General features: G+C 41.3%; 1 protein-coding gene across 1 annotated transcript in view; it reads left to right on the top strand.

Moving 5' to 3' along the window:
- Positions 1-15,037: 15,037 nt before the first annotated feature.
- LOC117465457 (cadherin-7-like) overlaps positions 15,038-26,569 on the top strand; it is a 112,353-nt gene continuing 100,821 nt past the window's right edge. The window contains 2 exon segments of the mRNA XM_034108258.2: positions 15,038-15,199; positions 19,503-20,072. Coding sequence (XP_033964149.1) covers positions 19,836-20,072 — 237 coding nt within the window. The 5' untranslated portion in view covers positions 15,038-15,199; positions 19,503-19,835.

A 26,569-nucleotide genomic window follows, 5' to 3' on the forward strand; every position in this document is an offset into this window, starting at 1 on the left:
ACTAAAGGGAACAATCTATTTGACACAGCTGAAGCTTCCTTAAAAACTAACTAATTTAATAAAAATCACAGTTGCATTACACACAATGCACTGTTTTTTGAGAACACAAATTCGTAACTAATGTAATTTTTACATTCTGACGAAAAATAAAAATAATTATGAATACAAATAAAATAAAAGAAGCCTCCCGTGAGCTATAAAGTAGATTTAAAAAACGTTTTATAGCATAAAAGCTCACTGCGGGACGTTGTAGAAATGCGTGTGTGCACCACGACAAAGGAGCCTCATTCACTTTACATAGGGGTTGTTTGCATGGTGCCGACACGTAAATGTAACAAAGTTCGTGACTCCACCACGCATTGTGGTGTTAAGAAGTCGTGGTGGAGTCACGCATTCTGGTGAGATCAGGTTGCATAAAACAGAACTGTAAACAGATTAACTTTTTCTTTCAACATTTATTTGAACAGCAAGTGGAGGCAAAAGTGACTGCACCCAAAACAATAAACCTGCTAGCTAACTAGCCTAAACTCAGTAACAGAATGTGGGCAACACGTTCTTCTCCATAGCCGCGCGACCTCTGAGTCAGACGTCACTTCTCCCTTTTCTATCCTACGGGTACAGCCGTACAGCCACTCCCCCTGAACCCTGTTGTAACAACATAATACACTAGGCTTGTTTGAGACAAGCAAGACCTGCGCAGACCTGCGCAGTTGCGATCAACATCTTGCTAGTGCGTTGCATGATGGTTAGTAATTTTGTCCGACTTGCTCTGGAGGCTCGCCCACATGAGACTTTGAAATCTCGCGGGACAAAGACGCCCGCAGCCTTGAGAGCGAGGCGAGGCGAGTTGGCGCAGTTGCTCTCCACGAGTTGCGGAAGCGAAATGCTTGATGGGAAACGGCTCGCTGGTATCTCGAGCTGAGCGCTCATTGGTGGTTTTTACCACGTGCTGCTGATGAAACTCTCCAATTGGCTGGCAAAAGTTTGTTGTTGTTTTGTGTCAGTTTTACGTCGCCACATCCATTCCCATGTTTCATCATTGTTCCACAATGTTTATCATCATGAAATTAATATCTATATATTTTATACTATACTGCTCGTAATACAATAGGGGACATGATCATTATCTTTTAAATAACGTTAACTAAAGCGAACAATCTATTTGACACAGCTGAAGCTCTGGCCTTCCTTAAAATGCTTCCTTAAAATGCTTTTGCTTTTGTATTTTTCCCCTTCGATTCGGAGAAACAAATATTTTTTCGGAGTTTTTGGATGGCAGAAGACACTACACTACCCAGAATCCTCAGCTATCGTTTGGGACTACACCATGTGCTTAGCTTGACAAACCCCGTGATCAGTCCTCAAGCTCTGTGATTGGTTGACCTCCAACTGCATGAAAAAAAAAAACGTTTCGTAAAAGAGAAAATCATACTTTATTCAGCAGTGCTTGCTTTACTCTTTGAAAGTCATCACATGAATGCATTGTAATAAATGGTTTGGCTGCATTAACTATTACACATCTGTCATAGTTCTTTATTTATCTCCAGAGATCGGGCATCAGAATAGACCGGAAACTATTCTTTTACGGTTCTGTTTTAATTTCACAATAAAGTTAGTAGTAATATTTTGTTTTGATATTATTGTTTTTTATTAACTTCTAGACCACTGGGTCATGTTAAGACCATCTTTTCTGTGTTTCTATGGGTTTTTTACATCGCTTTTGTGTTACAAATATCAAAACAATAACAAAATAATATTCGTCGTAAACTAAACCGGAAACAGCAGTATATTTTATTTTGTTAACACTGTAAACTTGACAGCCTTTTAACCCAAACCACCTACTGGTTAAAGCACGTTATTACACGTTTAGAGTAATTGCAATGCAGGAAGATTGTGTTGCTTTTTAATGACTGTTTAAAATGCCTTTTTCTTAATGTCTTTCATTTTTGTAAAGCACTTTTGAATATGTTATATTTTATGAATGCATTTAAATATTAAGAGTACATACAAAATAGTGGGAAAGTAGAAGGTCAATGATATAAATATAGAATAGAAAATATCAAGAAGATACTCAAATGATATCTAGAATAAAACAGTGTAGTGCCTGATAGGAGAATGTGCTAACTAATAAGGCTTTATTTAAACATTAAAGAATAATTTAGGTTATGGTCTTCTTTTAAATAGGAAAAAAGCTTTGTGGGTATCTATCTACAGATAAATATTAAGCCTGACAAAGTCTAAATTGCATGGTTTGTTTTGGAACTTGACAATCAACTTTCCTGCAATGTTAACTATGTTGAAGCACTTATTTTAACTGATATTATACACATTAATTATAATCTTATGTATGTAGATAGTATAAGAAATGTGCAGAATATGACAGTGTAATGGTGGAGGTACACACATATTGATAGATGTCTTGTAATGCACTGTTGAGGAACCTGTGACCCAAGTTTTTCATTCATTGCATAACTACACTGTTGTATGTCAATAAACCTTAGAAAATCTTGAAATCTTGAAAGGGATGTACAAAATAGCAATTATATACAGTCTTTAATGAACTATTAGAGAATAACGAGTAATGAATATGCTTTAAATGGATCTGCAGATATTTAGTCTTCTCAAGCACCAACTATCAAATATCTCGCCTGATTGTTGGCACTTGACAATCACCTTCACTGAATTTCACTCAGGTGTAACTAAAGTCTGATTTAAGGGTTGTTTATATTTCACATCATTAATCCAAATCTGTAAAGTAACTAAAATAAATGTAGTGGTGTAAAAATACCAGGTTAACCTTAAAGAAAGCCCTCAGGATTATAAAAGACCACCATCACCCCAGCCACAAACTGTTCTGTCTGCTGCCGTCTAGCAGAAGGTAACGCAGCATCCGGACTAAAACCACCAGACACAGAGACAGCTTCATCCCACAGGCCATAAGACTATTAAACACCTGAACTTAGAAATAACATTCATCTGGCTGCTACTTAGAAATTATTTATCTAATATATCATATTCCAATCACTTGTATATAGACTCTTATTGCACTATTTCACTATTTTTTCTGTGTATCTGTTTTATTGCGTAGCACTGTTGGAGGAGCCTGTGACCTAAGGGGGGAGGAGGGGGGGTAGGACACGTTCGATTCCTGTTTTGAATAGTGTGCCGTCGATGGGTTTCATTCCATTTCAAAGTCCTTTTTGACGCTCTGTGTAAACTTCGCGCACTCCACCATCCAATCACAGAGGTTGAGGACTGATCACGGGGTTTGTCAAGCTAAGCACATGGTGTAGTCCCAAACGATAGCTGAGGATTCTGGGTAGGACATGAATTAAAATGTCGAACTCAGACTTCATTTTAAGGACATTTCGGCCAGGGGTGTAGAGCTATATTTGTTTAAGCACCGGCATCAGCAAAACAGGAGAGTGTGTGCACCAGTCTGCCTTGATCTATGTATTCATGTCTGTGACTCTCACAGTATCTGCTGCCGCCAGCTGTTTTATAGAAGGAAAACCTCCTTCACTTCATGAAATCTCTGCAGCACCAGGAGGCAGCGGGAGGGTTAACTCAGCCTCTGAGAAGAGAGCGCGCCGCACAGTGCCTTTCACGCACCGCCTTCACTGTGTTTACCTTCAGAATCATTAGAAAGGCTAAATAGCGGTGTGGCTGATGTGTTTTAACCACACACACCTCTACACAGGGCCGCCTTAATGCACGGGCTGACCTGGGCTGAAGCCCAGGGGCCTACGGAGATCAGGGGCCTATCATGAGCCATTAAAAAAGTTTAAAAAAAAATGTAAATAAAAAAAAAAAAGTTTTTTATTTCGGATGTTTTTAAAAAACATTTAAATAAACAAAGTCTTGGCTTTCAGTATATGAAACTTTTATTTCCAAAATCACACGATAAATATATTTTTGCAGCTTGTAAAGGGAAGATGACAGCTCTCACTCGCCACTCACTCCTCCTCCCTCCGGCTGACATTATGAATGTAAGGCGTATAGTAATCATAGATAACATGGCAGGGTCCGTTACAGTTTGTTTTCATCTCATTTCAAATAAACAAAGTCTTGGCTTTCAGAATATTAAACTTGTTTCGGCAAATTCAGATGATAAATACAACTTTGAAGCTTGTAACGGCATAATTCAACCCAGTCTCACGGCATTTCGTGTTCACCATCACGATTTTTAATCTATTGATTCGTGTTCACCATCACGATTTGCCCCTTTTTTTCGTGTTGCACAGCACGATTTTAAAAGCAATGTATTTCTACTGGTAATGTGTTTCGTGCCTGCAGACTGCAGCACTTCTTTTTCTCCGGTCGGGTCGTGGAAGACCGGAAGCTGTGTGGTTCATAAAAACATGTTCTTACTCAATATCAAGCCACAGTTATTGCTTTTATTTTAAATCGTATAATTTCGGACATTTGTTGTCGTCTGTGAGGAAAATAAATGGGGCTCAGAGCCTCAGGATACTGAAATCTGTATTTTTTTAAATCTTTTTTTCCTTCTAATTTGTTATTCTTTTCAAAATAACACACTGTTATTTACTCACCAATAACACACAATTATCCTTGCTTTTATTTATTGGTTTAATTCCATAATCTCGGGCTTTTTTGGCGTCCGTCAGGAACTGAATTTCAAAATAAATATAACAGGAAACAGACGTAGGCATTTCGAGCGATTACCCAAGATCCTCAGCTATGGTTTTAAGCTCACTGATTGGATGTGTTAGCCGCAATGCATGCTGGGATTTGGTGTTTATATTATATGAAATCCGGAAAACATTTTAAAAGTATAATATAATACTTAATTCCGAGTGCTCTTGCTTTTCTCTTTGAAAGTCATCACATAACGGCATTGTAATACACGGTTCGGCTGTATTACATACTACAGATCTGCCGTAGTTATTTATTTAGAGAGCCCTGATGAGAAGACCTTTGGAAAAACTGGAAGAAATGGCGACGAAACTGAATACTTGACGTGGATCATAAATATATCAACAATTAAACAACATCTTCAATTTCTCTTCATACAATACGTCTCCTTGCAGTATCAACACTAATTCGGCTGACTTTTACATTTGATCTAATTAATAGATAGGTTATATTTACACCATAACGGTGCACAGCTGATAAAAAAGGACTGTAGTTTTCAAAGATATTACTGATTTTCTTGAATGTAAGAATGTAAATACTGAGTCTGAAATAGTATAGCAATATGCTGTAAAATGATGTGAAAGCATGCATAAAACTATACATCTTCAGATGTTGTACATACACATTAATAATACAAAGTTAGTATGGCTGTGTGCACCTTGTGTGCACCTCCTAGTGGTTAAAGCACGTTATTGAATTATTGTTTGTTTGTGTTATATTTGATTAAAAAAATATTAAGAGTACATACTTTCATAGGGGGAAAGTATAAATATAGAAATATAGAATATACAAAATCAAAAAGATACTATAAGTGATCTCTACAATAAAACAGTTTAGTGCAGGATGTACACAGATATTAATAGGAGAAGGTGCAAAACAGAAAAACGGATTAACCTTTATTTAAACATTAAATATTAAATATTAAGCCTGACAAAGTAATTAACGTCTAATATATTGCTTTCCTGCAATGTTAACTATGTTGAAGCACTTATTTTAACTGATATTATACACATTAATTATACTCTTATGTATGTAGATAGAATAAGAAATGTGCAGAATATGACAGTTTAATGGTGGAGGTACACACATATTGATAGATGTCTTGTAATGCACTGTTGAGGAACCTGTGACCCAAGTTTTTCATTCATTGCATAAATACACCGTAGTTGTGTATGATATGTCAATAAACCTTTGAAAATCTTGAAAGGGATGTGCAAAATAGCCATAATATACAGTCTTTAATTAACTATTAGTAGAGAATAACGAGTAATGAATATACTTTATTACTTGTTTCCATTCATGTCAATTGCAGATACATATTTAGTCTTCTCAAGCACCAACTATCAAATATCTCTCCTGATTGTTGGCACTTGACAATCACCTTACCTGAATTTTACTCAGGTGTAGCTAAAGTCTGATTTAAGGGTTGTTTATATTTCACATAATTAATCAGAATCTGCAAAGTAACTCAAATAAATGCAGTGGAGTAAAAATACCAGGTTAACCTCTGAATTGTAGTGGAGTAGAATTACAAAGTAGCAATGAGCTGTCATGTGGGTAATGCTGCGCATTATGGACACAAGTGATTTTCACCCATTTATTAATTATATGTAATTATATGAGGCAACAAAAGTCCGAAATTATACGATTTAAAATAAAAGCAATAATTGTGGCTTGATATTGAGTAAGAACATGTTTTTATGAACCACACAGCTTCCGGTCTTCCACGACCCGACCGGAGAAAAAGGCGTGCTGCAGCCTGCAGGCACGAAACACGTTACCAGTAGAAATACATTGCTTTTAAAATCGTGCTGTGCAACACGAAAAAAAGGGGCAAATCGTGATGGTGAACACGAATCAATAGATTAAAAATCGTGTTGGTGAACACGAAATGCCGTGAGACTGGGTTGCATAATTACAAGCGGAGGACGGAGTAATTTGACGTCACAGCAGGCATAACAACAGCCGGTGCTTCTCGTGAGTGTTTCCCCCGGGAAACAAACACAATACACACAAACGCAAAATTACACAAACACACACGTACACACGTACACACACACACACACACACACACACACACACACACACACACACACACACACACACACACACACACACACACACACACACACACACACACACACACACACACACACACACACACACACACACTCGCGAGCTTCCCCCAGACCAGTAATCCAAACGACAATATCTTCCCTCCGTAGTATTTTGATCATTTGCTCCGCTAATCAATCAGATCGATGGATTCCAGAGATGACTCCGAAACAGTCAGTGGGCACCACTTAACAGCCAATCAGAATGAGAATATGCTTCACATGTGACTTATTCAAATTGCGACTGATTGAGTGACAGATGAAGGTTGTTTAGGAGAAAAAGTTTGAGAAGAAAAAGTTTGAGAGTGGAGCTCGGAAAAGGAAATTGTTGAGGGTAAAGGAGTCTCGAGACCAGCAGCTATTACAAAACATGTCGAAGCCTACAGGTTATTTTAAACCTGTAGGCCAGGATGAGGAGGAAGGACAGATGAGTTCTGTACCGAGTGGCAGCGCTGCCGGCCGCGGGGCCTCGGAGCCAAGTAGGCCGTCTGGTTCTGATAGCGATGGAGTAGCGTGAGAGGAAAAACAGACAGGAGGGAGGGAGGGGAGGAGATGGAGAGGACGACGAGGACTTGCTACGTGGAGGGGAGCCAACGGCAACCGGACAAATACATGAGGGAGGCCCGATACGTCACTGATCTGGAGGAGAGGACCAGGCGCGCATAGAGCAGAGTGGAGAAGTGCGATCACAGAGCCTGCCGAGGCTATGAATGACCTGCCATCAGGCCCTGGGGCTGATGGCAGGTTAAGGTGGGCCTGCCTCTACACACACACACACACACACACACACACACACACACACACACACACACACACACACACACACACACACACACACACACACACACACACACACACACACACACACACACACACACACACACACACACACACACACACACACACACACACACACACACACACACACACACACACACACACACACACACACACACACACACACGATGTAAACGCAGACTTTTGTTCCTCCATGTTACGTTGTTATTGTTTCACTGAGCGGACCCGCACATTTTTTTCAAACGCTCCCCTTTTTGGTCTATCTGCGCGGTTTTGTGCGCTGTGATGATTCGGCTTTACCTTTAGTAATGAATATTAAATGTTGTGAGGAAATCTTTCCACCTATAATTCCAATAAGTAATCCAAAATGTATTCACTTCAGGTTTACGAAAGTAACTGTAATCAGATTACTCGTTTTTGAAATGTAACGCGAGCTGAATACAGTTACTTGATTTTTGTATTCTGATTACGTAACGCCGTTACATGTATTCCGTTACAACCCAACTCTGGCCACACCCCACTGGGCTGGGCTGGGCCGGAACACTTACAAATGTGGGCCGGTAGGATTTAGGTAAGCAAAAAAAAAAAAGGGAGTGGCCGGAACACTTACAAATGTGGGCCGGTAGGATTTGGGCAAAAAAAGCTTCTTATATTCGTTAGCATAGCTAGCTAACCAGATGCTAATAACACAGTTATTGACTTTATGATCAGTATGACAGATGAACAGACCACTGGGCTTTCAACTAAAGACACAGCCACGCAAAAACTGCGGCATGTGTACGGCTCCTTATGGGTACTGCAATTTGTGGAAGTGGCGGAGCGGCGTTCTGGTGCTCTCCGTCAGAACCATGGTCAGAACTGCATCCCTGTCAGACGAGACATATACCACGTGATGACACGTTAGGCTCGTGATGTGTTCAAGGACCCTGACCTTGGCCAGGAAAAACAGGTACTCGCTTGTTTAATTTGTTTTCGGTCTAGATTTCTTTCTTTTTTTTCTTTTTTGCGTATGTTTATAAATTACCTCGAGGGCCGTAGCAAAAGGTCTCGCGGGCCGTATACGGCCCGGGGGCCGGAGGTTCCCCACCCCTGGTCTAGAGGCAAGAGCTTCGGAGCTAAGAGGTGGCGTCGCTTACGTCTCTCTTACGTCGAGGCGTGCAGGAAACTAAACCCACCTCCCCTGAACATGGGTCGACTGTCATGCCTGCCTTCAAGCAGTAGTACTTAGAAACACACTTTATAAAGTCAGGCAACACTAACCAGGCTTCGTGTGATTCTGTTTATTTGTACCTTACTTTGACCATCCGTTCGCTGTTATTGATCATTGTGGAGAGAGGCAGACGTTTTGTTTTGTATTATAGCAGCTATCGGATGGAATCAATACATGGGCTGCACAGGTTGTCGTGTCCGACTATCACAAGTAGAATCATAATAAAAATACGCCGGTAAAATGTGCCTGTAGAAAACGGTTTATGCCACAATAGGATGGCAATAGCAAGTAGTCAGTTTAACTTCGGTTGCTATGCTAACATCACCCATTTTATACCAGAGAAAATGTCATAACAGCGTTGTGATGCCAAACAGCATCAATTCAGACTGACACACATTCACTTAAGGGGAACTGGGGATATGTATAAGCTGCTTGTGTGAGTCGGACAGTGAATACTTTAGAGCAGCGGCCGCTGCAGTGTGAGCTAACCGGGAGCTAACGGGAGAATAAACTCCCGTGGAAGCGTTGTTGTTGTTGTTGTTGTGAGCGCGCCGTAACGCCGTTGGGGAGCAAATCAGCGATGTAAACGGTGACGTCATGATGCAGCAGCGGCAGCACCAGTCGGGCTCTGGGCGGTGTGAACAGAGCGGGAGCAGAAAAGGGAAACCGGAGCTGAACCAGAAAAGCTCTAGCTCGGACCTAGAAAGGGAAAAGCGTTGGTGTGAAAGCCGCAAGAGTCACACGGCAACGCTCACCACCACCAGCACACACACACACACACACACACAATGGCAGATGCAAGTATCAGCGAGAGCAGCAGCGCATTTGCAACTTGGAAATATAACCACTATTTTCAATTTGTGGGGATAAAGGACGCAAAAAATATTACGGTAAAATGTAAACTGTGTGCAGGACAGAAAGCATTTTCCACATCGAAAAACAGCAATGCCAATCTCCTGAAGCACCTAAGTAATGTACATGGAGCTATAAAACTAGTCGCCAAAGACCCTACCGTCTCAACCACCGGCAGTGACCCAGATGGAGCAACACCATCTAAACAGCCAAAAAACGATCTTTTTAAATTCGCACTTTTGTGTTTTATTGTTCTACTATTTCATAATGATAATTGCTACAATGATGGGGAGTTGTCTTTTCTCTTGTGCCAGAACAACACAAAAACTTGTATTTTTATTGTTATTATTTTTAAAGTAAAGTAAAGTAACTTGTTACTAGTTACTTTTATAATTTAGTAACTCATAACTAATTACTTTTTTGAGAGCAGTAACTATAACTATTACAAGTTACTTTTTAAAAGTAACTTGCCCAACCATCCAACCACCACTAATGGTGGTTGGATGGTAATTGTCAGTGGATTTGCCATGATGTAAACCCCATTCAACTAACATTTAGAATACTGACTTTTGAATTAGTGGAGCTTAGTTTAGTTCTCTTTTTAGTTTTTTGTAAAAAAGAATGCCAGGCATGAATCAAATCCAAGGTCTCAGAACTCCTACAAGCTGAATGCAGTGTATCACAGCATAATATATGGTTGTGTTGACAGGGAGGATCTCTTTTGACAGCTTTATTCCCATTTGGCAGAGATTTGGTGTAGTGTGAATTGAGAGCCTGAGCTGCCACGGCTCTGTGACACGCAGACCACTGAATGCTAGCAAGTCGCTGTGTCATTAGGATTCGGATCAGGAAGCCGTCTCAGTCGACACCAAGTGAGGTGAATGAACATGTCTGTCTGCTGTGAGACGTTTTTCTTTCAGAACCTGCTGTGACGCGTCTGGAGGGAAATTGCTTAGACTGACCTCTGTACTTGTATGTTATCTATCTCGAGTATTTCCCTATTTGTTTTATAACGGTTCTCGATCTTCTTGAGAAAGACGGAATATCCCTTTACTTCTGGGGGGGATTTCCCCGAAGCGTTATTACCTGACGGGATATAAGAAATGCCACGAGTTCATGATAAACTTTCAGTTACATTGATTATTTGCACAGATGCAGAAGATTGTCCTTGAAGAATGAGTGTCTCTGCAGTGTTGGTAGTCAGTGTCACCGACTGCCAAGTCATAATTTTGCCTGCGTGCAAAATTGCATCTGCAAGCATGACAACATTTTCAACACACTGTATATCAATGAGGATTAAGACAATTTATATGTGGGGGGGTGCACAGAGACGTACAATGTGCTGCCCCATCTCCTTCTGAGGAAAAAAATAAAATACCTAAAAAGGGAGTAGGGATGATAAAAACCTGTTACATTAAATTATTCTAAATCTAAACCTCTGGAAGACGAGTTCTAAACTGCAATTCAGCAGGATTGCCATTCCTCCCCCGTAATCTATTTAACCCCCAGGGGAACAGAAGAGGTATGGGCTAAATTAGTGTAATCTCAATGAGGGTTTCTTGAATATGGTGGTTTCAGCCCGTGAGGAATGGTATCCGCCTCCAGCCTCAGTGGCCTGACAGACAATGAGAATATGACCATGAGGATCGATACATCCAATCCCCCGTGATTAGGTCATCCATTAGTTCACTTTCGACCCTCTTGCATAAAATGAAAACTGAATTGCTCAATACTTGCTGGATGATTAGTCCAAATCCCTGTGTATTTGAAAGAGGAGAATGTTGTGATGCAGCACGTGCAAATAAGTTTATATTTTGTATGTTGGTGGCGGTGGCGGAGTCAGGCAGACATCAACTGTCCCTTGAACATCACAGCGCCTCTGATCCTCGGCTCTCTGCAGCCTTATGAACGCTGTGTAGTGTAATGCATGTTCACATACTGTGTGAAATGCAAAACCCACGCTGCGAGCAAAAAATAACTGCCCCCTGAAAGTGTCTCAGCTCGACAGAAAGAAAAATCAATCAACGAAAGGAATTAGAGTTAAATAAAATAAAATGTAGGGGGCATTTTAGCTTTTGCGCCAAATGTCTCTTTGCAATTATGAGGAAGAGAAGGAGTCAGAGATTAATCATAACAACTACTAAATGGAAGTCAGTTTGAAGATAAATCAGGTTCCCACTGTCAAGATCACTGTGTGAAAAAGGTCACTTGCTTTGAATCATTGCTCCGCCGGCACCAAAGAAGAAGACCGATGCAGGGTAGTGAATTGTATTTTCATAAACTTCAAAAATAATTAAACTACAAATATTATTTGGATTTTCTTATCTACATAATAAGACAGCAGTCGTGTTTGTGTTCGACATTGTTCTCTTTATTGCTGTGCCTCACAGTCCATGTAGTGCTTTGTGTCTGCAGTGCTGTTAAAAAAACATATGTTATGACGGCTCTTTAGCTGTGAGCACAGCAACATGCTTTCGTTTAAAAGTCCACCGGGGAAATCAATACCTTGTTTACAGCTGGAATTGGACAGTCAATGTTACTATCATCTGTTTCCAATGACTGTAAGAGGCAGTTACTGGAATTATAATGTCAATTGTCTTTTAGAAGGTCAGCAATTGATCAGCAATTAGCATTACTTATCTTGCGATTAAGAGTATTAATCCATATTTATATGTCTGCTCAAGCAGTGCTCTACAACTGGAGGTGCTTGTAACCCAGGGGGGGTTACGTGTGTAGTTGTCTGGTACATAGAAAGGTTTCAGAGTAGCTCAGAGAGTCTGAAGCACAGAGCACTGCTGTGGTGATTGAAGGTGTTTGAGAAGTAGATGGCAAGAGAGCAGAGTTGTTTAAACAGCTGAAATGTATCAAATTCTACTTGAATGTAATGTCAAATATCGTAGGACACTTAAATGAGTACCGGATATATTGTTAAAATTGCTCAAAGTAATGGATAATCGGTTGAAAGAGTTATCTTGAAGTCATGGATGAACTTGTTACATTTATTGGCCTAAGGTATAGAAAGAAGAGTTAGGATTGTTAACTTAAAATGACGGATTAAAGGTGGAAATAGTTATCAAAAAGTAGGAGATAAACTGTAAAATAATATTATAAACATTCTTAAAAGAAAGCTAAAGATAATGGACGGACAGCAGATGTTAGCTGGGTTAGCCTGTCATTTAAAACAGATTGCTCAATGGATGAATATAAATTGTCAGCTAAATTAGGCAAATTGATAAACAGTCAATTTAGTAAAAACATCTGGGTATATAATGATATAACTATAGCCTAAATACAAGGTTAAAACAGATGAAGCTAAAATCATTGTGATTTGAATAAACAACGACATTTCTGGACGAAGGCTTTATTGTGTTTTATTTATGCCTTTTAAAAAATGCTGCTCTCTGTCAACAAGTTGTATGTATATTGTACTATAACCCTGATACTCTATTCCATGCTTTTCTTTACATGCCAGTGAAGAGAAGCAATGCCAATACAATCAGTTAAGATGGTGAACAACAAAGAATGGAGAAGTGTAGCTTCAGCCATACCAAGCTAAATTGATCAAATTAAACATTTATGAAAACATTATCATAGGCTGTCAGTATTACTTTGGCTTATTTGATTGTATCGGAGCCGTAACAGCATGTAAATACTAAATGTAAATACTGAGTGGCAAATATGCAAAAACGGCGTCGTCCTTGGAGGTCATATTTATCAGAGCTGTGTAAGCTGCTGCAGTAACCCTCCACTGTTGTTCTTGTTAGTCGCTGAACAAAAGACCCATCAGGCAGTTTGTCACGGGGGGGCGATAACAGTTGGCCAGGTGAGTGGAGGTCAGAGCACCCTGATGCGGGGTGGGGGAGGTAAGGGCGGTGGGAGATGTAATGGAGGCATGGCAGTTAAATGCCGGGGGGCCCCATGGGGAATGGGACGGGGGGCCACATCACCTCAGGCGTCTCCTGACCGCCGGTGATTGATGGGGAAGAGCTGACGAGCGGCTCCCAATGTCACTCTCCAATTAAATAACTCTCACTGCTGAACTGCAGCCCCCCCCTCCTGCAATACACCTCCCTCTTCTCCTCCCTTTCACCTTTCCCTCTATTATCACACCCCCACACTCTCTGTACTCCATTTCCCTTTAAGTTGATTCCTTATTTAGTCCATGTTTATTCCTTTCGATATATAGCATTGCATTATATTAGCCTTTTGTTTTACCTGTCCATTGTCCCCTGTGTCCTTTTTCACTTTCGCTAACTGCTTTTGCAGGTATGACAGACAGAGGCTGCTCTTTCTATTAGTTTGGGTCAGTGCTCCTTTTTACTAAGTGACAATTGAAATGTTTTCTGTTTAAAAAAAATGCTATTAGCACCACGACAATCCCACAGAGGATGGCTAATGATCAGGACTGTGTTGAAAGTGAATAGTGTTTTCTCATGGGAGAACAGGTGTAAATATTGCAAATCGATGTATGTAGAAATGAGAGTTCAAACTGTTTACTCTGTTGAGGCCCGGGAAGAGAAGCTGTGCAAATGCACCTGTTATTAATTGGGGACGCCTGTGCAATGTTTACGGTCCCTAATTAAAATGGTAACTAATAGCCTACTGGTTTTGCTTTCAAAGGTATGTAAGCGTATGGTGCAGCAGTTCACAGAGCCCAGTCTCATGGTGCATTCTTCTTCCACTGCAGGGGCTCCGTTTGCAGCTAATTGGATGAAAAACAGAAATAGAGATGAGGAAGTGCAGTTAAAAAGGGAAAAAAAGTCAATTTGGAAAGTACGAATTATTCAATGCAAATTAAAAAAAACGGGACCCTTTAATTTTCTCCTCAAACATGCAATTATTGTATTGAGGAGTTAATTAATCCTCAATGTGAACCAGAGAGGCGTTCATTTCCTATCATTGGTCGAAGGTGTCAAGAATTTAGTATTGATTTTCCTTCTCACCAGCGAGGCAATCATGTAACAGTACACATGCCATCTGCTGCCAAAAACCTGGCAGGTTTGGAAACTCGGCTTCTCATTCTCTCTGCCGATACGCTGCGTGTGTCTCTGGCTCCCTCCCCGCTAACTTATTTTGGTCAAACTATTTCGATAGGCTCCCTCCGCTCCAGTCAGGGAGGATTTGGCTCAGATGGGAGCGTTTCCTGTCTCGTATACGCGCACTGACTCTCCTCGCTGCTGCGCGTCCCCTGTTGCCGATGTAAGACCGCGATAGATACCCAAAAGCCTGCAGCTGGGGTTCCCTGCACAGAGGCAGCACTGCGCAGGATAGAGGAGAGAGAGAGAGAGGGAGAAAGGGAGAGAGAGAGAGAGAGAGAGAGAGAGAGAGAGAGAGAGAGAGAGAGAGAAGGATCAGACTTGCCACATCCCCGCCAAGGGTGAGCATTTACGCGCGATCCAGTAGCCGATCTCCAGCATCCCTGCTCTGCCACCAGGACTAATTTCATCATGAAAACTTTCAAACTCTTCATTTTCACATGAGCTGTTTTTCTCAGTTTGGTGCGTGGTGTGAACAAAACAACTTTTAGCAGCAGACACCATCTGTGCCGCGGCGAAGTTACCTTCTTCTGGTGAGTAATTATTCCAATATATGTTAAAGCGCACTGAGGATAGTTTTAATCAATTGTAGAGTTTATTTAACATTCCCCACAATGCATCACAGTTAGTCTACTTATGTATTCAGTGCATTTGTTGTCCCGTCGCCTATTCTGTAATTAGTATTCCATGGACACGGGTTTCCTGCGGCGGACGCTCGCTGAGCATTTGACTGTCTGTGTGCCTGATTCCCAACATGTTCCTTATTTGCCACCATCCTCTGTCTTCTTTATTTCATCCAAACCCCCGAAGTTGTAGGGATGTTTAATCGATCTGTATTAATGATGCGCGCTGTTTTTTTTATTGTATTGGACAACTGTCTCTTATCGATTCGGGGAACAGGTGCGCCCGCGAACTTTTTTCTGCATCGTGCATGTGTTGACAGCTAATGCGCAATGATTGATACTTAACAGCAGGGTCAACGCAGTCAGGTCACATCCGTGCGCGTGAGGAGCCGAGCACAGGGCTCCCTGCTGATTTACACTGCGAAGAGTCACTGAGTGCACGACTGCAACATCTCATTTTATAAATGTGGAGCGGAATAAAAAAAACTGCAAGCACGCGAAAAAAATGAACTTCCATTCAATCAAATTAGGGTTTTTAAAATGAAAGAATATTTTACATTTCTAGTTTTAATACCTCCACATGTTTCAACAGAATTCATGACATGTAATAACTGTGGGAATAAGAAGAAGACATTTGAACAATGTTCCACTTGTTTAAGGACATGCAATAATGTGATTTATAATAATGACGTTTTTTTGCAGCACAAGCGTATTATTTACAAGCAAAATACATCAACTTATATGAGCTCTGTGTGTACAAAACAAGTGGGTTTTTAACTGAAAGCCTGTAGTCCTCAAAGTGAGTGCACTATTTTTGTATGATAGTTTTCTGCACAAGCAGCATTCATAATTTATATTATTGTGTCGCTGTAAGGACATGGAGGGATGTTATTGTGTCTGTGCATCTGTGGGGAACTTAACGTCTCAGTTTTAGGACTTTTTAGTATCAAATTAACAATATTTAACTTTTTCTCTGAACAGATTCGTTTTTGCTTATTTATGATGGGAATATTAAATAAAAAGCACAAATTGCCTAAGATAGGATTCCTTCAGTGTCACAGCTCAGCCTTTTTTTACTTTAAATGATCCACTCTGGATTCAAGGATAATGCTACATTGTAAAATTCTCTTTTCAAGGGTTATTGAAGGAAAAAAGGCTAATACATCATATGTATTACACAAAAGCTAGCCTATATGTTGCATTGTGTCTTTCCATGCAGCACGTGAAACATAAACAGCATTATTTAGTCTCAAATACAAGCTTAGGATGCCAGAAGAATTCAAAAATAATTGGAGACAAACAATCAGGAATTTGAGGAGACCACCCTTCAACAGGGTTCAAGATCCCGAATCAGGAGTCAGAGTCCTTGAAGAAACAGCAGCTTGTTGTCGCTCTGTTGCTCTGCCCCCTTTTTTCTCCTCGAAAGAGTCAAACAAAGAGGGACGGCGCAGGATAAATCTGTTGAACACTGCTCATATGCAACCTTTTTCTTTTCTCACATCAAAAAAGGTCTCACTATTTGATGAAATGAAATCACAAACCGCCTTTATGAAGTGTCTGAAACCATAATTAACTTATGTTCTGAGCCCTTTGTGTAGTGTGTTCTGACCCACGAGTGAAGACACTCAATGATTGAGGAGAATATGGATCAGAGGAAGCGTGTGATTGGTTACTGAGCGCTGTAGCACTGGTAATCCTGTTGTGAGACTGGCAAATGGGATTAGGACACTGTGTGTAAGAGAAACAGATCCGAGGGATGACTGGGAGGCTTTACATTCACGGCTTGATCTCACGTTTTCACTTAATTTCCCTCGCTTTGACACTTTCGCCCCAACAAAGAGTCTGCTTATCCACAGGGAGTCCAGCATGGACTTTGAGCATTATCTTTAAAAGGCTCGGCTGAGTTGGCCAGTAGATTGTATTTTATGCTGATATTTCAATATTGGTAAATAATGAGAACAAAGGTACCAGCTCTTAGAACATGTGGCACCAAAACATTGCCATTGCTTGAAAGCAGAATGATTACAAGTTAGAAGGCCTTTAAAATGGATTGATATCTGATCTTAAAGCAATTATTCTGTTTTGCACAATTCTCCCATTCCTCCTTTTTCTTGGTTTTTAGCTCCACTCTCCCTCATAATATTTGAAGACATCAGGAAGTGGCTTTCACCCCTGTACAAAAACAACTTCCACCCAGTGAGATAATCCATCACAGACGACACAACGCCTGCATTTGTTTTTCTGCCCGAGTTTAAAAAAAATAAATTCTGCCTAATTGTCACTTCATTGTGCCCGAGTCGAGTGTGTTCCGATCAGAGCTGCAGTGCATTACACTCCGCTTGCTGTCAATCACCTGACTATAACAGGAAGGAGGAAACAAGTCCATGAAGCACACATTCATCTGCTTGTTTGCGAGTATACCAATTTCAAGCTAGATTTGCCGTTGGGTGCTTTTAATCTTTAAAATAATTAACAATAAAAATGAATTGAAAAGATTGATTTTCCCTGCAGCATCAATTGCTTAATAATCTCGACAAATTCACTACATAGCAAATCAGCCAAAGCTCATTTAATAACAAGCCAATATCTGCTGCACCCTAAAGAGCATTAGTGTTATCTCCCGTCTGTATCTGCCTCCCATCTCGGGGTTTGTTCAGCGTAATGAAAGCATTAACCTGGCCACCTGGCTCAAACTGACCCTGCGCCCACCCCCCCCCCCCCCCCAATACCACCGCTGCAACCTGCCTTCACAACCCTGCAGCCAGATCTGCTCCACTTTCCACCTACATTGTCATGCACAGGCAGTGACTCTGTATGTGTGTGCACGTTCATGTGTTGCAGCCTTTTCCATTCCCCATTAAAGGAGTTCAGGGTGTTTGGCTTCTTGGATAAAGCCTTACCTTGTAGGTGTTTGTGTGTTTTGTGCAACTTGACTATAAAGACGAAGACAAACATGTTTAAAGACAAAAAAGAAGAAACCTCCAAGGTGCTAGATGCTTCCAAACCCTGTCTAGCTGTTATTATTTATTCCTAAGTTGATAATTAACACCAAATAATGACTTTGCCATGGCAAAATAAAACAAGGAAGTGTCGTGTGCTGTTTCTATTTAGCCAGGGGGAACACAGAGGAAGCAAAATGAGAACTCAAAAATCTGTGTGGGAAGAAAGAGGTCACTTTATGCCAAAGCAATTACCTTCCTCATCCAGGGCCCTGCCAATACTCCTGTGGTAGAGGAGAGGGAAAGAGAGATCAGGGAGGAAATAAATATATGTGTGGCGGAGTTGTTTAAACGCCTGCTTTCAGAAGATCTCCTGAAGTTGAAATGCCATTTCTGTCAGTTTCAAGATATTGCGAAAATCTCCCAGCAAAGTCTTGTGCGTGTTTTAATGTTCCTCCATCAAAACATGTACTGCATTTCAAATTAGGCAGATAACATATTATGAAGTGTAATGTAATTGCACAACTACTCGGGCCTGCCAGGATGTGTTGTGACATGACGAACATTATCTGTTAAGCGCTGATGCTTTTCTTTACTCTGACAAGTCTTCATGTTCTGGCATCTTGGGGGATCGGCATGACGACGGCGTGGAGACAGATCACCCCGTGCATGTACTCAGGCCGGCAAACAGACTGCTGGGAGTAGAGGTCAGGAGCACTCGGGCCATCGTGCTGCTGACAGCTCCGATTTATTTTTTATCTCGGTGATGAGAGCTCGCCACACAGATCATGTGGCTTGTTAGTGTTGAGTGGCGAGCCCCGCCACTATTATGCCACGCTCTTATACAAAGAAAATGTGACACAATAATGACCTTGGTGAGGTAAAGCCCAGATAATTGGGAGCCAGCTGAATGGCGTGTGATTGTTATTCAACGCGGCCACTGTTGTTTCATTCTCTGTGAAATCTCCCTGCGGGTCATTTCCCCGTCCATCTTCCCTGTATTAACATTTTGACCTCCCCCCATTTATATTTGCCAGGTGTGAGGGTGAAGGATATTGTGTTGATTGTACAGTATGTGCAAGATTTACTGTCTACTCCTTTTTGATCAATCTCTCCAGAATTGGTGAAAAACGTCATTATCATTGCATCAGCAAGCACATTACTTGCTGCCTAAAGTGACTGCGGTCACAGAGGCAATTTTGCTGACGGTAACTCTCTTCTCTCCTCTGTGTCTCTCCCTTTTCCCCCCCTTCCCTCTCTCTCTGTTCTGATAGGTGCCAATTATACAGCCTGTGTTGAAGCCTGCCCGGTCACCACTGACCCTGTTACCCAGCTTTAATGTCAACTCTCTGGCCCCTAAGTGGAGGGAATTACCCCACTTTTCGTCTCCAATCAGGAAAAAAGAAGAGCAAGACAGCAAAATGCAGAGCTTGACTCTTTTTCAACCCATGTGCTCTTTTCATGGTCTGACTGCTCTTGCTCGTTGGTGAAACACAGGGTCAGGACTGTGTGGATAAAACCTTGAGGGTTTTGACATTTCAGCCGTACTGTCTGTTTTCTTTTCCCTTTTTTTTTTTCTGGCATCGCTGCTTTTGGAGGGGATCCAGATGATGGGGTGGTGTTGCTCGGGCATATGCAGAGCCCTGGCTCTCCTGGCACTCCTGTTTCCCTCGCGGGAGAGGGGATGCTTGGGGCTGAATCCCAGCTCTGGGGATCTGGAGAAGTCCCCACACTCTGATCCGGACCCCTGGGAGGCCCTGCACAGGCACAAACGCAGCTGGGTATGGAACCAGTTCTTCGTTTTGGAGGAGTACACAGGAAATGAACCACTCTATGTTGGCAAGGTAAGCTACTGGCCGTGTTATCACTGCTTTACAATGTCGTGTTACATGCATATTAAAAAGAACAAATTGTCTGCTTATAAAATATGATTCACACATATCCTATTTGTGCACATCTGGCAGCAGGTTTAGTGTGTCTTTACACTAATACACATATCAATCACCTCTTACCATAATGACCTGCAGACACTGGGGCACAGCAGTGAGTTATACATAATCCCAGGTTGTTGGTCGAGTTTCAGACACGCCCGCCAGCAAGCTTCAACGCACGCCGCTGTGTGGACGGGCCGTAACATTCAAAAACATTATTTCGGTCCGAAATGTATGAAGTAGGTGTACGAAACATGTATAAAATGTAAAAAAAGGTAAAGTAAAATGTACTTACAATCATCTCAAATGTACTTACGTTCTGAATATCGAGAAAATAAAAGTAGTTACACTCCACTACAGAAGTACATAGTTACTATAACTGACAAAAAACTGGTATGGCAAGGTAAGATTACCTATTGTTAAATTATAAAGCAGATTGAGTGGCTATAATTAAGTAAAATACACGGATAATAATCTCAATATACAATGGACTGATACGCATTCATAATATCGACAACATATTCCCTTCTATATGTTGAAATTGCCTGTGTGTGGTGTTCACAAAGCTTTCAGTACCACCCTCTACGTGGACAGCTCTCGCCTGGAAGATGGCTCCAGTGTGTAAGCAGGCCAGATGGGTCTTGGATTGCTCTCCAGATCCCTGTTATCTTGGAGAATTTTCTGGTCTTATTATTAAATTAGTTTTCATCTTTCCGCTCATCTGCAGGATAATCATTCTCATCTGCATGTATTTGCAGGGTCTGCTCTCACAAGCCCATTTCCTCGCTGCCTCTGAACTGGATTAGCGTCTCCATCTGGAATTAGGATACATGTGACGGTCCTATTGTTCTCCCTTTGAGTTTCTCGCCAGAGGGATGCTGCAGGAAAGCAGCTAAATCACAATGAGCTTATTTGTGACATTGCTGCAGTTCATCTAAAGGTTGTGTCTTGTCCAAAGTATCTTCAAATCCAGTCTTGTCTGATGTGTGTGTCCCCAGATATCCACTCTATTTGACTGAGTATTTTGCAGTGAACGTCTGTTGTGTCCTTGTGCTGTGTATCGAAGGAAGAAAGGCCAGTGTAGTAGTCGGAGATTTCTAGTGTTTCTTTTCTTTTACACTCCCTTATGTTTGATTGCTTTGCTTGTAAGTAAATCCCCAGGGACGTGAACATGCTGATTATTAATTCATAGATGTGTTGAGATATGCTTATCCCCAGTGAATACACACATTTACCCCTCCTTTTTCTAAAAGGAAGCACATTTATGATTTGTTATGATTCATGTTTTTGTGTGTTTATAGTGGCGCATGTGAAAACAACAGACTGGGCTACATGTTTTCGTCTGACCTCGTGCCCAAGCTCAATCTAACCCTTTCAGGAATCTGAAAAATCAGATTCACTTACTCCCCGCAGGCAGGGCCGTCTGCCTGGGAGCTTGAGAAGCTGTCACATTATTTGTTACCCAAGATCACGGTTGTCACATAGTGTGTGTTCTTTTGGTATCACAAGGGTGGCGGCTGCTTCAAAAAGTCAGAGCGGGCCACCCTGACCTTGTGACTCAGTGTAAGCGACATGGAAGGTCCCACCATGTCAACAGAATGCCCTTAATGGATTTTCTTTTGCCACATTTAGCCAAAGCTACGCAGTCAGCTTTAAAACTCTAACAGATCATAGGCAAAAACACCAGAGTTGCATTAACAGTAATGATTTGTGTCACATGTGTGTGTATCTAAAATGAAAAACAATAGACACTGTGTCCAAACAATGGCACCCTCGCTGCACAATTAGTTCATTTACTTGGCTGCAAGCAAAGGGAAATATGATATAGTTGGTAGGAAATGAGAAGTCATCACTTTGGCCTGGCTGCTCCCTTTTCATCTGCACTCTGCTTGGCTTTAATGCTTTCTGTCAGAATTGGAATTTCACAACCAAATTTCCTATTATGCCTTGGCACTGTGCCTGGGGTAAGTGTACTGGCCTGGAATCAGCTGCAGTCACATCAGGCCGGTGGACACATACATTAGGGAACAAACTGCACGGCGGCAAATTGGTGACGCACATATTGAAACAAGCAAACAAGCCGCAGCAACTCATCCACTTAGCAAACACTTACTTGTAAACATGATTTGATTAGCATTTTATACTGGGTGTTCATGCGACTAAATATTCGCAAGTGTTGACACGTACCAATCTAGCTTCTGCTGAATAAGCATCGTTCGCAGGCGTGTTATCTTCCAACAGATGTTCTGATCTTTTGTTTTAGGACATATCATTTTTATAGTTTGTGTTGCCTCACATTGTGGGAGGTGCCAGCACACACACTTCAGGGGACATTACATTGACTTACATGCATTTCCTGGAGACTTAATAATAATAATTCCTTACATTTATTATAGCGCTTTTTCAATGACTCAAAGCGCTTTACACACATTACACATATATCATACATGGTACATGGCAATGGTCAGAAACTGTGGACAATACCCACAGGAGCAAGTTCAGGTGAAGTGTCTTGCCCAAGGACACACCGGCTTTACAGACGCAGCAGCCGTGGGTTTCACCCCTTGATCTGATGATCATTGCACAGCGCACTGCGCCACACCGTCCATCTTTACGCCTCGGTCATCGAGGTGCTTTTACAAGTACACATTGGTATCATACATGTACTGTGGACAATACCCACAGGAGCAAATCCGGGTGAAGTGTCAGGAGCGGGTTTCGAACTGGAGTTCCCCAGCACTCCCCCTTGATCTGATGATCTGATGCACAGACCACTGCGCCACCAGTCCCAAAATACAGTTGGTGTTTATCCTAACCTTAACCATAACCAACACATGCCTAACCCTAACCCTTACCCTTACCCTAACCCTAATCCTAAACCTAACCAAGTCTTCACCCTAAAATTAATGATTCCCCTTATGGGGACCTCCATTTTGTCCCCATAAGGGAGGCGAGTCACCACACGTGACTGTGTAAACAGATTTAGGTCCCCACAAGTATAGTAATGCTAGGCCACACACACACACACACACACACACACACACACACACACACACACACACACACACACACACACACACACACACACACACACACACACACACACACACACACACACACACACACACACACACACACACACACACACACACACACACACACACACACACACACACACTAACCATCAGAGTAATGGATGGGCTTACCTACTTCACTTTATAATTCTGGCTGCATTCAGACTTACAGAAGGACTCCTTCCAATACAAATACAAGAGCCTCAAATGAAAAAACATCCCCTGATGGAAGAATCTCTTAGCTTGCTGTCAGATCTTCAAGTGAGATTGAGGAAAGGGAAAGTGCCCGTCTCCTACTCATGGGACACAGGAAATGGAAATTTCATTTTCCTATTGCAACAAGTTTTACAGTTTGGTCACATCCATTATGCATTTTTGCGAGCATGCATCATTAGTCATTTCTGACCCGGTAGCATGAGCCCCGTGTTGCGCATGACAGTGATTTGGTTTAATAATCATCAGGGGATAATCCCACAGATGATTACAATGGAGACAGCGCAGCAGTTGCTATACACGTTACTTCATTAGCATTCTATTAGACGCTCACTGTCAAATGGGTTAGAATCATAGGGCGCAGGGTGCTCTCGCAGAAAGGTCAGTCTCAATAGCGTCTACTCACATTCGCTGGTGCCGCCAACACATCGGGAGCAGCATGTTGAGCTGGGGAGGACGGTGATTCAAGCTGACAGGGGGGCGGGACATCATACACACAGTATCCAGGGACAAGGGCTCACATAGAGGGGAGCTCATGAGACATCCTGGGGGCCTCTGGGATGGTGGGGAAAGCCTTAATCTGAGCCAAGGAATCAAAGAGGATGAACAATGGCAGTGTAAACCAGACTAGAGGGTAGTTATCAGCGGGGTAGAGGAGAGGACATTGTTTACTCCTTCCCTCTCACATATAGGGCCACGACTGGAAGTCAACATCAGGGCAGTTTTTGTCCATTAACAAGGTCAGAGCAAGGTCAACGCTGTGGTGTGTAAACTGGGGCTGATTCAAAACTCAAACATGCAATAACCTGTAAATTATTTATTACCAGCTGCAACTGAGATACCCTTATGCATCTAATCAACAATTGCAAAGGAGTATAGTGTGTTATAGAAATGGCAGCTCAGTTTCAGTCTTTTTAAATATTTTGGCACACATTTATGGGTTCACCAAGTTGACACCACGCATTTTAGTGTGTAAATAACCATATTCTTTTAACATTAACCTGGCCTGACCTAAAACGAGATAGTTTGACACTGCCTCGAAAGCAAAATAATTCACGTTTTACAAAATACGCTTATTTGCTTTCCAACGTGGATTCACATAAGAAATCAATTCCACTCTCATGGCAGTCTATTATGCTAAAGCCAGCAGAGTTAGCTTAGCTTAACAGCTAGCCTGAAAGAGCCAGCTCCTCAAAGCTCACTTTTTAACACTTTATATTTAGATTGCTTACTCCATAAACAAAGTAATCGAAAATGACAAGTGGCTGTTTTGCGGATCGTTACGTTCCAGACTTTCTTGGCTATGAGCAGTTGCTAGGAAACCAGAAAGTTACCTGAAAACGTATCAAAAGCGTTGTTTTCCAAATGGTTGAATTCATCGTTCAACCTCAACTGTCAAACTTGTTTTTTGGAAATGACCTGTACCATTTCACGATTCTAGAGAAAAAGAAGGAAACTAGGAAATGTTGCATTTATCGCACTTATTGTTTCAATATTGTCTACTTTTGAAAGGTTTGGTTGTTAAGGCTAAATCTTTGGTAGCGATACAATAATTGTGTGGGGCTAACCAAAAGTAACAGCATAATTGACATTTGGTAAATGTTGTTCTAGCAAATCAGGTAGTTCTTAAATCTCTGTCCTTTTATCCCAATTCATTTTTAAATATGACAAAAATCAAGACACACAAAAAAAGAATTGAACACATTTCTGACTTAAGTGACAATGTGTGTTTAGCCTCCAGACATTTGGTGAAGCCTTCGGAATTGCATGATGTCCCTAAAGAGAAGAGGAAGGATTATAATGGTGAGAGCATACCCGCCCTAACACATAGCAATACTAACATGAGAACGAGAGATGTCAATTACTCACAATTTTGTACACCTTTACGCCATCCTGAGACAGGGCTAATAGGGCGTTATCGCACAAAAACAGACCATTTAGATTGCAGGTCTGCAGCTGCTTCCAGCCATTAACTCAGAATCTTTTCTGCAAACACATTCTAAATTTGACAAATCTGTCAAATGTGTTGTTCTCAGGGCATGAGAAGAACTACGTCCCAGAATTATTCCTACTTTGTCCACATCGTGTTGACTAAAAACACCTGTCCAAGTATGTGAAAAAGAAATAACCCAGATGTTCGTTTTTAAAAGTGTTGGCCTTGTACATTGATTTACTTCCCATGTGTTTGCACTTATCACAGAAGCAGTTTGTCTTTTTGGCAAACTAAAGTTGTTATTTAGAGCTCAGGATTTACTCACTCTCCCCTTGTCTCACCTCTCGGCTTCAGCTCTTAAAATTTACGGTGGTCCGTTTGTGGCTTGATAGAAACAAAGGTACATCATTGTGACATTTGAATCCTCTTTCTTGGAGCCTGTAATACTGTAAGCGAATTCAATATTAAGGTCTATCGTGGGAGAACGGGAGTTGTGAGATAGATTGTATGTTTTTTTTTTGTCTGAATCCTCTTTTATGTGCCTCTTTCATCATGGTGTTGTGGATATTTCCTGAAGTGCTGAGGTATTGGATTTCTCACTTCCCCAACAGGTCTGATCGTGAATAATTCAAGGGAGGTCCTCCACCTTTGCTGAGAGTATAGATGTACTATGAATACACACAAAAGTGAAGATGTTTCCTATCTCTTTTTTCCCCTCTACAACATTGATAACGAGTGGCTTGGAGACTACAATGTTTGGCGTAATGGTCGTATCAAACGTTCTCCATTTCGATGAACAATGTAATCGTGCCGGGCGCAACAGCAGTTAATGTTTAGCAAAGCAGTCTTTTAAATGTCTGACAGTTGTTCCTCGTAGACGTAGTGTAAAGAAGAGGTGAGAAGACCACTTACCTTTAGTGAATATTGTATTCACGTGAAGTGAGAGACGTAAGTGAGATGCTACTTGACTTCTGCTCCTCGAAGATATGTTATATCACACTTCTCTTTTTTGATGCACTGACTAATTACATTCCACATAATATCAGAATGACATGATAGCAGTTTGATCTCTGGAATTGGTTTTCATACAGCCGGATACACCATTCGACATGAGATTGAGGCATTAACAATGTTTTCTTAATGGTTCTTAATTTGATATTCTGAGAATTGATACACTAGCAAACAACTAT

This window comes from Pseudochaenichthys georgianus, chromosome 20 (assembly GCF_902827115.2).
Source record: "Pseudochaenichthys georgianus chromosome 20, fPseGeo1.2, whole genome shotgun sequence".
NCBI lineage: Eukaryota > Metazoa > Chordata > Actinopteri > Perciformes > Channichthyidae > Pseudochaenichthys > Pseudochaenichthys georgianus.